This window comes from Ictalurus punctatus, chromosome 8 (genome assembly GCF_001660625.3).
Source record: "Ictalurus punctatus breed USDA103 chromosome 8, Coco_2.0, whole genome shotgun sequence".
Taxonomy (NCBI): domain Eukaryota; kingdom Metazoa; phylum Chordata; class Actinopteri; order Siluriformes; family Ictaluridae; genus Ictalurus; species Ictalurus punctatus.
The window spans coordinates 4,941,065-4,954,772 of record NC_030423.2 but is presented as its reverse complement, the minus strand read 5'-3'; the positions used below and the strand labels follow the sequence as shown (position 1 = coordinate 4,954,772).

The 13,708-nt window shown below is 35.2% G+C and overlaps 1 protein-coding gene across 7 annotated transcripts in view; it reads right to left on the bottom strand.

The window, feature by feature from the left end:
• diaph2 (diaphanous-related formin 2) overlaps nt 1–12,295 on the bottom strand; it is a 388,403-nt gene extending 376,108 nt beyond the window's left edge. For 5 of the 7 annotated variants that reach the window (XM_053682091.1, XM_047157080.2, XM_047157081.2 and 2 more), the window contains exons 1-2: nt 12,189–12,295; nt 11,252–11,598 (exon numbers count right to left, since the gene is read on the bottom strand). In XM_053682091.1, the coding sequence (XP_053538066.1) occupies nt 11,252–11,338 (87 nt within the window). In that variant the 5' untranslated portion in view covers nt 11,339–11,598; nt 12,189–12,295. The remainder of the gene's footprint in view (nt 1–11,251; nt 11,599–12,188) is intronic. The other 2 variants (XM_053682090.1, XM_053682092.1) reach the window with 1 other exon arrangement.
• Between the last annotated feature and the right edge of the window lie 1,413 nt (nt 12,296–13,708).

The window sequence follows — 13,708 nt, the reverse complement described above, 5'->3', positions numbered from 1 at the left end:
CATAAATCTGCGTTGGAGGATATGTACACAACCACCCTACAATGGTAAAAATCCACCCACTACTTTTTTTTAATATTCCCAATAAATCATAAACAGTGTCTCAAAATGAGTTGTTCACGTTTTCTATCCAATGTGACGTCACGTTAGAACAGGCCCCGACCAGGGACTCTGACCCTGAGTGAGCTGCACACAGTCCACCATGTTCTCCCCGCTGGAGCAGTTAAAATGATAAGAAAAATGCCTCAGATTCGTAAGCATTGTAAGCGTTCTGTTGTTGGCTGTAATAATGAACGGAATTCTTCACGTACTCCTGGCATCAGAGCCACTTAAGATACAGTGGAGTCGTTCTATTTTTGAAGGAAATGTGCCCCAAAAAATACCTAAATTCATATACGTTTGTGCGAATCGTTTTACACCAGACTGCTTTGTGAATGAGGGTCAATATAAAGCAGGATTTGCTAAAAATTTGATTCTCAAGCATGGATCAGTACCAACTGTTCGTGATCCAGAAAACACAAGTATCGCACTTTATATATTGTGAATGTTTGCAAATCGCCTTTTCAAATAAACTTGTTTGCAGATTCGACGCTAACGCTATCATTGTCTCCGATTGTATTCATGACCAGAGACCAGAGCTATGTCGTAATTTTTATTTTTAATCCGAAAACCCTTACTGTATAATTCATAACCGCACAATATAACATTATCTGGGCTGAAACCGAAAATTCAGGATGTACTTGGCCAAAAACCGAAAAAGAATATATATATTTTTAAACCCATTTTAAAATAGTTTTTTTTTTAAATAATTGCATTAATATTAGACTTTTTAATTCATTTCATGAATATAATGAATCTGAATTGAAAACCTACAAACCAATAAAATGATCACATTTCTATTGAAATTAACACACCAAAACAAAAACAATAATATTCGTCATTCAGTTCTGTAACAATCAAATGTAACAGATTTTTTTTATCCAATTATCCAAATAATGTAACGTTAACTATTATGATATGCAAAACAGCAGTCAAGTAATGAGCAGCATTTGGTCGATGTTTGAAAACTGACTGTTTTGAAAAGTATTGGCAGTACTTAAATTATTTTTATAAAAGACTTCTTGTTTTTATGTTAACATTGGTACTAAATCTGATTCCTTGCATGTGCCATGTTTGGATTTTATGCAACAGACACTTATGAAATGGACACTCATTACTGGATCTACAACTAGTAATCCATATTACTAGTAAAGCACTGGCTATGTTTAATTAATTAACTATTACTGAGTTCCCTATGTAGTTAGCTGCTCAATTTTTTTTTAACTATATGCCTCTTCAACAGTTTCTGTCTTAATCTTGCCTAAAAAGGACAAAAACGTTCCAGCATCTGGGCTGTCTCTGTATTATTGCTGACTTCCTCCCTTGTTCATAAAAGTGTTTCACAACTGCCAGAGCTCAAATATGTGCAGCAAATTTCAGCAACAGGGAATATTCCTGGCCTGGAAACAGAATGCTTACCTCATTAGCTCATTATGGAGGAAATGAGAAAGAATGCCTGAATGACATCAGCACTCTCAATAAGGTAGCACAAGAGAGGAAGTTGAGAACACTTGTTTAGACTTTAAGGTTTAACTGAAGTCAGGGGGTTCTACATAAAAAATACTAAGAAAAAGCACTGACATCAGAGACTATTTCTATAAATTTTAAAGTGCACCTATTATTGTTTTTAAACATGCATTCAAGTTCAAAAAACACTTTAATTTTCTCATAATTCACATTGCAGCATCTCCTCTTTTTCTCAGGGTCTCAAATGACTCGTTCAAGGATCCAGTCACTCTAAACTCCTCCTTTCAGAGTCTACTCTGCTCTGAATGGTCAGATGTCCCAGTCTGTTGTGATTGGTCCACCGCTTACAGCATGTGTCGGAGAGGAAAGGCCCATTACCATATCTGAATTTCAGGTCAGTAATAATGTCACTTTTACCTTTTCAATTTGAGCCCGAGTCCGACAGCGATACATCGGACGATCCACGCTTCACAGTGGATGGTGTTCTTCAGATTAAAAGGCTCACTCTTTTTCAACATGTAGAACACTGATCATTATGGGGAAACAGTTAAATTTGTGTTTTATATGATAGAACACTCCAGCAAAATGCTAGGTCTTCATCCCGGTGAACACCTGCAAACCTATGGCTTTTTTTCATGCTTTTTGTGTCGTTCTAGTAGGGGATTCTTCCTTACACAACAGCCTTTCTGTCCATTATAACTTAGGATAGCCTTACAGTGCCCTCCACTAATATTCGCACCCTTGGTAAATATGAGCAAAGGTGGCTGTGAAAAATTATCTTTATTGCTTAACCTTTTGATCTTTTCTTCAAAAATACTCTGCTCTCATGGATATCAAACAATTGCAAACAAAACAGGTTTATAAAAAAAAATTAGGTCTGCAACAATTATAGGCACCCTTTTAGTAATACTTTGTGCTACCTCCCTTTGCCAAGATAACAGCTCTGAGTCTTCTCCTATAATGCCTGAGGAGGTTGGAGAATACATGGCGAGGGATCTGAGACCATTCCTCCATACAGAATATCTCCAGATCCTTCACATTTCGAGGTCCACGCTGGTGGGCTCTCCTCTTCAGTTCACCACACAGGTTTTCTATGGGTTTAAAGTCAGAGGACTGGGATGGTCATGGCAGGACCTTGATTTTGTGGTCAGTAAACCATTTTTGTGTTGATTTTGATGTATGTTTGGGATCATTGTCCTGCTAGAAGATCCAACCATGGCCATTTGAAGCTTTCTGGCAGAGGCAGTCAGGTTTTCATTTAATATCTGTTGATATTTGATCATGTTTGATACATGATACCATGTATCCTAAAAAAAAAAATGTCCAGGTCCGCTGGCAGAAAAACAGTTGAGTTTGTTTTTGGAGGAGAGTACAGCCTTTTTTCTTGAAACCCTTCCAAACAACTGGTCGTGATGTAGGTGACTTCGGATTGTAGTTTTTGAGACTTTCTGACCCCAAGACACAACTAACTTCTGCAGTTCTCCAGCTGTGATCCCGAACCATCCTCTTCACAATGCACTGAGACAATATAGACACACGTCCAATTCCAGGTTGATTCAAAACATTTACAGTTGACTGGAACTTCTTAATTATTTCCCTGATGGTGGAAATGGGCATTTTCAATGCTTGTGCTATTTTCTTATAGCCAATTCCCATTTTGTGAAGCTCAACAACCTTTTCCCACAGATCACAGCTATATTCCTTGGTTTTACCCATTGTTATGAATGACTAAGGGAATTTGGCCAATGTGTTACCTCATATTTATACCCCTGTGAAACAGGAAGTCATGGTTGAACAATTTCCTGTTCCTAGTCACCCAGGTGTACTAAAACAATTTTAAATATCAATGGGAATATACATCAAATATATTATTCTCATATGAATTCATAATTGTTGCACACCTATATTTAACAAATATTTTTTTTGGATAAACCTGTGTTGTGTTTGCAATTATTTGTTATCGATGAGAGCAGAGTATTTTTTAACAAGATCAGTTAAACAATAAAGACAATTTTTACAAAGGAGGTACCTGATGTCTCCAACTCCTTCACCAGTTCCATTGTTGTTGTATTGGGGTTCAGGTAAACCTTTTGGACAAAAGTTAATTTATCCATGGGAGTTAAACTGAGTGATACAGTGTCTCTTTCTGGTCTCAAGACTTTTATATTTGTATACATTTGTTTGTACAGATGCTCGTCGAACCTTCAGTTGGAAAATGCTCCTAAAAAGGAACCAGACTTGTGGAGGACCACAATTTTTTTCTAAGGTCTTGACTGAGTTGCTAACCTCTAATTAATTCCTAATTTTGACAATTGGCCAAACAGACACATCTAAAAGTCACTGCATCCATCACTAGACATTTCAGGGAAGCTCATGTTTGCCCAAAATTACTTTCTGAATACAGTTCAAAAGAATAAGAGCTTTCAGGCAAGCATAATGGTACTAATTAACAATACCACTAATGTAGATATTGCACATTTACATGTATGCATCATATGTACATACTAATTTTAATCTTTAAAAGGGACACACTGGCCAAAATCTAAAATTTATCCATCAACACAATTGATGATATCATGCCTACTTGCACTTTACACTATGTAGCAACATTTCCATGTTTGAATACTGGGGAAACCCCCTCCTGATTACGTATCTTGGAGGCTGATGGAAAATAAATAAAAAATTACATTACAGTGTATACATAACAGTATGGTCAGGCATTAGAGAAAGCTGGATGGCTACTGCTTATAAGCAAATGGTTTACTCAAGCAACAGAAATGACTCCGTGGTTGAGTATTTTTTGAGTTACTGTTACACAGTGACCTCCAACTATATATGTTTTATGTAGACTATATAGAAAACAAACTGCACCAGCGAGAAGAGGCAAAGAGAAATTGTAGGACTTTCACAATTATAATGAGCCAAATAACTGATCAGCCATAATGTTAGCTAGTAATGTTACATGATTATATATTTTTGTGTTAGTGATCTTACTTGCAATCTACTAGTGTCGACAAGGGTAAAGACGAGCCTTTTCTCGAGATTATCTAGTTCTTCTACCTCAATTCAGCTCCGTTTGTTCTGGGCATGGAGGTTCTCTGCTCTCCATTTGGTTCTAAATCCAGACAGAATCTCTGTTTCCTTTAGCATCTTTTTCAGCAGAAGACCCAGTAACTCCGCTTTTAAATCTCTTTTATAGTCCTCCGGTTTGTGGCGTGCTGACTGGTTGCAATCTGACTGAAGCACCTATCGAGGATTTTATTTAGGAATCAGACTCAAATTAGCTCAAAAGTTCTCCACTTATTATTATGGATTAGCCTTAAATGACAAGGAGTGCTATTCAAGTGCACTAAAACCTGTTAGTCTTAATGGTAGAAGATTCTTATGGATTGGCGTCCTATGAGTGGCTAAATGATGCTTGCGGTGCCCTAGCCTGCAGTGACAGGACATATATACACACATCTCATAGAATGAGTGTTTATCCTAAAGAGTGTTTATTCATTTTATGATTAAAACATCAGGTACACCAAGGTGCTGCCCAAACAGATGCAATAAACTCTTTTGTAAGCTGAACGAAGTTAAATAACCAAGTCTTTTACAGGCAGCTCCTTAACTTTCACTGCATTTACATGGACAAAAATAATCCACTCTTAACCCGATTAAGACCATACTCTAATAAGAAACTACCATGTAAACAGCAATTTTTAATTACCTTAATCTAATTAAGGTCATACTTGAAGTAAGCAATAATCGAATTAAGACATGTGGAGTATTCCTGTTTTAATCGCATTATGGACGTGTATTACAGACATGTAAACACCTTAATAACATTATGAACGTCGTGTGAGAGTTTTCACCGCATTTTGCGACAGGACACGATCACACACGGCAGTTTTACGGCGCACAAGAGAGTTTGGTTGCGTCCCAAACCGCGTACTTGCCTACTATAGGCCTGTAGTGGGGAAAAATACATGCATCTCGGCTACTATATAGACAGTAAGCACGCAGTTTGGGACGCAGCCCACAGCTTCAAGCAGTTGTCTATTTGCACGTACAGCATGACAAATAATTAACTGCACTTAAAGTGTTCGTAAAAAAAATTAAATAAAAACACCCAAAACTGTATACGGTTCCATAACGAAGACGAACTGTACGTTGATTCATGAAATTCTGGACGTCGGACGGCGTGGCACGGTGACGTAATGATGCGGGCTGTTAATCTAATTATGTTCTAAAACATGTCAAACGGGAACATGACAGGAGTATTCTAAAAGCGACTCATGTAAACACCTTAATCACAATATTATCTTACTCAGAGTAAGGTCAATAATTAGATTACTGTTGTCCATGTAAACATGGTCAATGACGCATTGATGTAGAGCTGCATAGGTTTGTTAAATCAACATAAACTAGGCATGTTTGTTAACTAGTAAGATAAGACTGTTAAATTCTTCTCTACCTACCACAAAATCACACAAGCATATCCGGCATTGAAGGAACCTTAAAATAAATAATAACTAAGGTTAGTGAAATGACATGAATCCAATTGACAAAAAAAAAAAAAGAAGAAATATGGAGGAGCACTGCTACGTGATGGAAACCTCTGAGGCCTACGCCGTGTGGGGAAAAAAGCAAAAAAAAAAAAAAACCTTCTGAGCCGGAGTGTAAATCTGAGTTATCCATCTCAACAATCCTCGAGGCAATCCAAGCACTTGGTGCCAAAGCTGACGAGTGACAGGAGGAGTTAAGCACACAAATGAAACAGCAGAGTGCCATGATCAAAGGCATAGACAAAACTGTCAAAATAAATCTGGAAGAAATAAAAGAATGCAAAGAAAAGATCAAAGTGTTTGATAAAGAAATGGAAACTCTCATTAAAGAAAACATTGAGTTGAAAAGTCGCATATTGGACCAGGAAAGATACAAAAGAAGATGGTGTCTTCATATAAAAGGGTGGAAAGAAAGCCGGACAAACGGGTAAGGAAAGAAGTCATTCAACTTCTCACAATAATAACCCCGGATTATGCTGCCATCGTGGGTGAGGCCGTGGATATCTTGCACCAAGTGGGAAGATGGATTTCTAGTTGTCACAAGAAGTGATCGTACTCTTTGCTCGCAGACCTGTACGGGATGAGGTGTGGAAAAGACCCCAGAGGTCAGGGGTGTGTAAAGAGGCCGGCATCAGATACGGACATGCTGACGAGATGTGAACTATGGCCAAAAATTAAGCAGGCGAGAAAGGAGGGGAAAACAGCAGGCTTCCAAGGGCCGTTTGGTTACATAGACGGTGAATGTATTACATGATTAACAGTATTAACAAGTTCCATGTGTGATCACGTGAGATGGAGAACTGATGTTACGGGACACTGAAACTGCACTTTTCTTTTCATTCTCTTTTGCACTACCTGCTGAGTTGTAGGTAACACAATTTTGTTGCACTAGTTATATCTTGTGTTTTAATTGTTCAACAGGTTTAATGTTCTCATTGGATTGAAAATGTTTCTTTTTCTTTGTTAAATTGAAGGGGTCTAAAAGTAAGGACGGCAATTTTTCTGTTTGGCAGAAAATCTAAAGTCACAGATCCTTTTTGTTTTACAAGAAACTCATACAGAGGTTTCTGATACCATTTTTTGGCAAAGACAATGGTGAGATTGCTCTCTGTTTAAACAAATGTCCAGGGAAAAAGATAACACAGAGTGGATAAAGATGGGCATTAGACTGCTATGGTTCCTCACTTAGATGGAATTTTCATAATTTAGGTAGATGTTTACGGCTTTAATAACCGTTTGCGGAATAAGGATTTATTGTTGACAATAAATGAGGTTATCAAACACTTTAAAACTAACTTTCCCACCAATCATGTTTTGGTAGAAGGAGATTTCAATATAATGCCTGATGAATATTTAAATAGACTTCTGTGCAAATATAGTAATTCGCAAGTGAGATATTTTACAAGATTTCTGTCTCTCAAATTTACTGGTAGATATTTGGAGAGAATTAAATCCCACTTCCAGACAGTTCTCATGGATTAAACCAAATGGAAACGCTAGATCAAGAATCGATTATTGGTTAGGTACAAGTGAGATCTCCAATTTGGCTACCAATTGTATTATTTCTAACACTCCTTTAACACACCATTGTGTGATTAATCTTGATTTAAAACCAAGGGAAAAACCTTCAAGAACAAAAGGCTACTGGAAGTTTAACACTGAGCTGCTAAATCAATAAGACTATTGTTCCTATATTAATGATTACTGAGATTAGAAATAAAGATATGTCAGGTGGCAGTAAATGGGAATATAATAATGCAAAATTAGAGAACAGTCAATTACATTTAGCGAAAATCTGAATAAAAAGAAAAGGGAAAAAGAATTTAAATTAATTCAGGATATGAATTATTGTTGTTGCAAACTGTTTTTAACCGATAGAGACAAGAGAAAAACTCATTTGTTTACAACCTGAGCTAGATTAAATATATATTAGGAAAGCAAAAGTTGCATGAGTTGCAGAGCTAAACGGATGAACAAGGGAAAAAAGAACAGTTCATATTTCATCAAGCTGGGAAAAAAGGAGACAAGAAAGAAATATGATGGGTACCTTAATAGTAAATCTGGTAGAAAACTCTAATCAGAGAACAATTACTAAAGGTTTGTTTCAGTTCTATTCTAATTTATACTCTTCTTCGCAAGCGGCTGAAGATTCTTATGCTTTTTTTTAAGGACGTGAAGAAGGCTATCCCAACAGTTGACCGTACTTTTATAGATCTATGTGAAACGGATATTACAGTATAAGAGCTACAGCTTGCTTTAAAAAAAAAAACGAAAGCTGATAAGGTCACCGGGACCTGACGGGCTAACCACAAATTTAAAAGAAAAAGAAAAAGAAAAATTTGGGAGGAGCTGAAATTTGTCCTATTAGAACCTAAACAAATATGCATAAAGCAAAACAAACTATTACCCATCATGAAAAAGACCTTATTATTTTGATTCCAAAATCAAATAAATATAAGAGGGTGTAAAGACAATCTGCGTCCCATAATACTACTTAACAGAGATTATAAATTATTTACAGGACCTCTAGCATCAAGATTAAAAGAAGGTTTACAACAAATAAGTTTCTTAAAGGGAAGATCAATTCATAGTAATATCTGATTAGTTCTTGATATATTAGAGTATAGTCATTTAACTGAAGAGGATGGTTTCATATTATTTTTAGATTTTTATAAGGCCTTGGATATGGTGGAACGCCATTTTATGTTTCAATCGCTTCACCATTTTGGTTTTGGAATCAAATTTATAAATATCATTAAAATGCTTTATAAGGATATAAATAGTTCAGTGGCACTTATGCAAGGGACAAGTCCAAGATTTTCAATTCAAAAGAGGAATCAGGCAAGGCTGTGGCAGCTCACCCCTGCTGTTTAATATGGTAGCAGAATTATCAGACATCTTATTAAAAATGGGTAGAGTAGCAGGGTTTAACATGGCAGGAAATTACTTCATTATTAGTCAGCATGCTGATGATGCAACTCATGTTTTAAGAGACAAATCCCCATAGTAATTCATTTTAAAAAATTTCACAAAAGCTTCTGGGTTAAAACTACATGCATCCAAACTAATGTCTACCCATAATCATCCTTTGAGCGCATTATACAACATTCCAATTAAGGATGAGGTGAAATATCTGGGCATCTTGATCTCTAAGAATTTAGAAAATGTAGAAAATCTAAATATTGATAGTAAATTAAATAAATGTAAATTAATTAGGAATAATTGGCTCCAAAGAGACATTACAGTATTTGGAAGAATTTTACTCTCTAAAGTTGGAGAGCCTTTCAAGAGTTATTTATCCAAGTTTTTCCACTAGCAATTTCGGGACACAAAAAAAAAGTTAATCAATAAGATGAATTTATTTGGAAAAACAAATACTATAAATGGAAAAGTGACACGTTAAAAGATTATGAAGATGGTGGACTAAACACAATTGACTTTGATTTTATGAATGGAGTGCTTAAACTAAAATAGTTGCAAAACTTTATTAAAAATGAATCGTCATATTGGTATAAAATTCCTTGTTCATTATTTTAAAAATGTAGGGGTATAAAAATTTCTTTTACAATGGTGATTTTGACATTTCTAAGCTACTTTTGAAATTCTCAGTTTTTCACCAACAGGTCCTCCTATATTGGAAATTCATTTTCAAACACAATTTTAGCCCACATGATATGTCAATTTGGAACAATAGATGTGTATTAACAAATAGAAAATCCTTATTTATAGAAGAATGGTGGGATAAAAGAATCTGGTCAATACTACATATTATGGACATAGAGGGAATATCTTGGATTATAAGGACCTCTGTAGAAAATTTTAACTAAACTAGACCAAAATTATTAAAAGCATCCCTTTACCAAAGATCACATCAATAAGAGAACATGTAAAATACACAGTGGCAAGTCCTAAGATTCATGACCTAGGATAAACCAAGTTTATTTTATAGACAAACATTGCACTAATAAATTTCTGAGGAAATGTCTGGTACAAGAATGATATCCGAGTCCTAGAAGACAAACTTACATTCTTAGTCATCACAATACAAAAGCCAGATGTGAAATAAGGAGGAAATATATTTCTTATCCCATAGCCCCCAAATGCAAAGGAGTGCACTTTAAAATTATAATTTAAAGTCTAACCCACTAAAGAATTTCTAAGAGTTTAATTTAACATGGAAATCTCAAATGTATGCTTATTCTGTAATTCTGATAAAGAAACAATGGAACGTTTGTTTTTTTTTTATTGCAACTCTGTTCAATGTTTTTGGAGTGATGTGTACAACTGGTTGAAACAAAAGATTCCTGTTATACCCTATTTCTACTTGAGATGTTGTTAAATGTGGAATAATATTCGATGACAAAAATCTCTTTTTTGATAAATAATAATTTTCTCAAAAACCGTTTTAACCCATAAATGTAGATACCTAAATAAAAAAAAACCTCACTCCAACTACACATTTTCTCAAAAAAAAAGAAGAAAAAAAAAGAACTATCTAAATATGTGGACTTGCTGAAAATAATGACTATTCTGTTTTCATTGTGTGAAAAGTTTGGATTCATATAACAAACCCCTACAAATGTTATCTTATTTTATATATATATATATATATATATATATATATATATATATATATAGATATAGATATATATATATATATATATATATATATATATATATATATATATATATACTTTTGTTTTGAATTATGCTAATGTCATTGTGACCTCAGTCTGTTATGTAAAGGAGCTCATGAATAAGTTGCCAGTTTTGTTGTATCGCAAACACTGAATCATCCAATAATAAAAAATTTCCAAAAAAGTCCCTCCTCACATCAACTATATGCAATGTCACAATGAGGACTAAGTTGAAAAGCAGTAGGGAAAGTTCTGTGCTGTATAGACAAGTGCCAAAGAAGGAGAAGAAGTAGAAGACAGATTTCTTACAATAACACAATCAAAATAATAATAATAATAATAATAATAATATAGTTATTATTATATATCATTACTGTAATTTACATCTAAATGGCCAGTACAGAAAGCTAAAGCTGAAGCAAGCTATCCAGCTGCCTAAACCGTACAATTTACAGTAAAATACATTCTAAGACCCCAAAAAAATGCAAGATATGTACATACCAGCTTTTTGTTCTTACTATCATCATCATTTGATTTCTTTTTCGGTTGCTTATTGGGGTCCTCCGCACCAGCTGCTTGCTGATCCATTTTTTTTTTTTTAGGAAAAGCACCCCTTCGAACGTTAAGGTGTCTTGTACAACTTACAAAGTTCACAGTTTCTTGGAGTTTAGAAGAAAATCAAGTTCTTCAAAAGTCATGCCATAGGACAGGTGGAATCAGACAACTATTCCACAGAATTTCCCACGTTATTAACCGATCCAAATGTTGATCATGCACGTTGTAAGATTTGGCTCCAACGTCAGCCTTGACCAGTTCAGTTCAGCGCTCCAGCTTCAGTGTTGGGAAATCTGTCCGAGAACAATTTAGATTTCATTAGTGGGTAGATCTGCATGTTTTCCTAAATCACTGTCACAACAAAGCTGTAGGCTAAGATTCATTTTGGTCACAGAAGATACAGTATGTTGGTCAACCTGTGGAGTGTGTACAAATACAGCACACACACATAAGGATTACAGTACACACAAGTCTGGTCAGGTGATCAAGCAGCTCTTCAATAGAAGAACCAGTTATCATATGAACAGTTAAACGAGTTACGAATCCGGTTCTACACGAGATGGCTTAGTTCATTTGTAATTAGCTAGTTCGTCATTTTTATCGGTTAGTTATTTAATAATTTGCATTTGTTTGTTTATTTCTTCTCGTAACCGAATTTAGTTGAGAGAATTCCAAGTGTGTTTCCGAAGGGTTATTTTGAACACAGGAAACTGTTATATATATATATATACATATATATATTCCATACACCTCCAAGTACGACCAGGAAGGTTTAGCCAGTATTCATGGGTTAATGCGTAACCAAAGGAAAATAATTAATAAAAGTAATAAAACAAAACAAATCAAAATGTTAACAACTCATAAAATATCATCCAAAGCTTACCATAATAGTCGAACAAGGCCCATAATTGTTCCGCCTGCTGGCGTTTCTGATTCGCCCCATGATTCAGAGTCGCCCCACAGACCGGAAGTAGGTGTTTTCAATAGGCTCTTTCCCAAGAAAAGAACGGAAGTACGTAGAAAAACGCCAGACCCTAAACTTACATTTAAAGTTACATCACCACAAATGATTGACTGGGAGTATTGTTCTTACTTAAAATTGTTTTTACACTTTCGGTTGAAATTGATATTTCCCCCAATATCTTTCCTTACGATAAAGGAGTTATTTGTTGAAAAATAAATAAATAAATGGCCGTGGTTGATCAGGTGATTGACAGTTCGGGGTTTTGCTAGAAATGACAGTCAAGTACCCTCATAAAGCATGGAGGCTTTACCCTGACTGCCCCGGGAAAAGATTAAAAGCTTACAGAGTGTCGAAAACAGCGCCATCTAATGGTTAAATATATATATATATATATATATATATATATATATATATATATATATATATATATATATATATATAAAGCAGCCTAAGCCGTTGGAAGAAGCTCCATCTGATGAAGCAGCCACCACACACTCCATAGATAGTTTCAATGTTATGTGCACAAATAAAAGCCTAACACGTGTGTGTGTTTGTGTGTATGTAATTTCTCCCTCTTCATTTACCGATGAATGCCAGTATGAACTAATATAATGTACCCGTATAGAACTAACAGAATTGCTTACAGCAAGTATTTTGCCTGAAATTATTTGTTTTCTTCATATTACTTCTATATATTACTTCTGAATGAAGGGCACACAGTGATTTAGTGGTTAGCACGTTCGCCTCACACCTCCAGGGTCGGGGGTTCAATTCCCACCGTGGCCCTGTGTGTGGAGTTTGGATTTATTCCGGTTTCCTCCCTGAGTCCAAAGACAAAAACTGGCTGGATGAAAATCATTCGTTTCGGCATGAACAAAATGTGGGACTAAAATGTGAATATAAATAACAAATTTATAAGATAAAATAAATGTGCCTATGAGACTTGCCAGTGCTTGTGTAACTGTGGGAATGATGGAAAGGTGACAAAGAAGTTTGAAATCATAATGATGCAACCAAAATCATGAATAAACTTGTTAGGGAAGAAGCAATCCTTGCATGCATGTAGGATTATTCTTGGGCTGTGCATTCTCATGAAAAGCTCGGAAATGCCTTTGCATGGATGAAGTGTTGTTTCCATACACAAGTTCCTTGTCACACACCAAGCATATCACCTTCTGAATAAAGTTTTAAGATATTAAATATAATAATGAAATTAATTATTGAAAGCAAAGACATGACAAAAATTGTGATATGTAAATTATTTTTTCATTGAAAATACCATACATACATTGGGACATTGTAAGATGAAAATGTTCCCAAACAGGGAAAATCTTTATTTATTTTATTTTCTTGGCTGATGCCATTGTTATATACTGTAAGTAAATAGTGAATGTTAACCTTTTGTGAAAACTTAACATTCACCCCTTCACCCAACACCA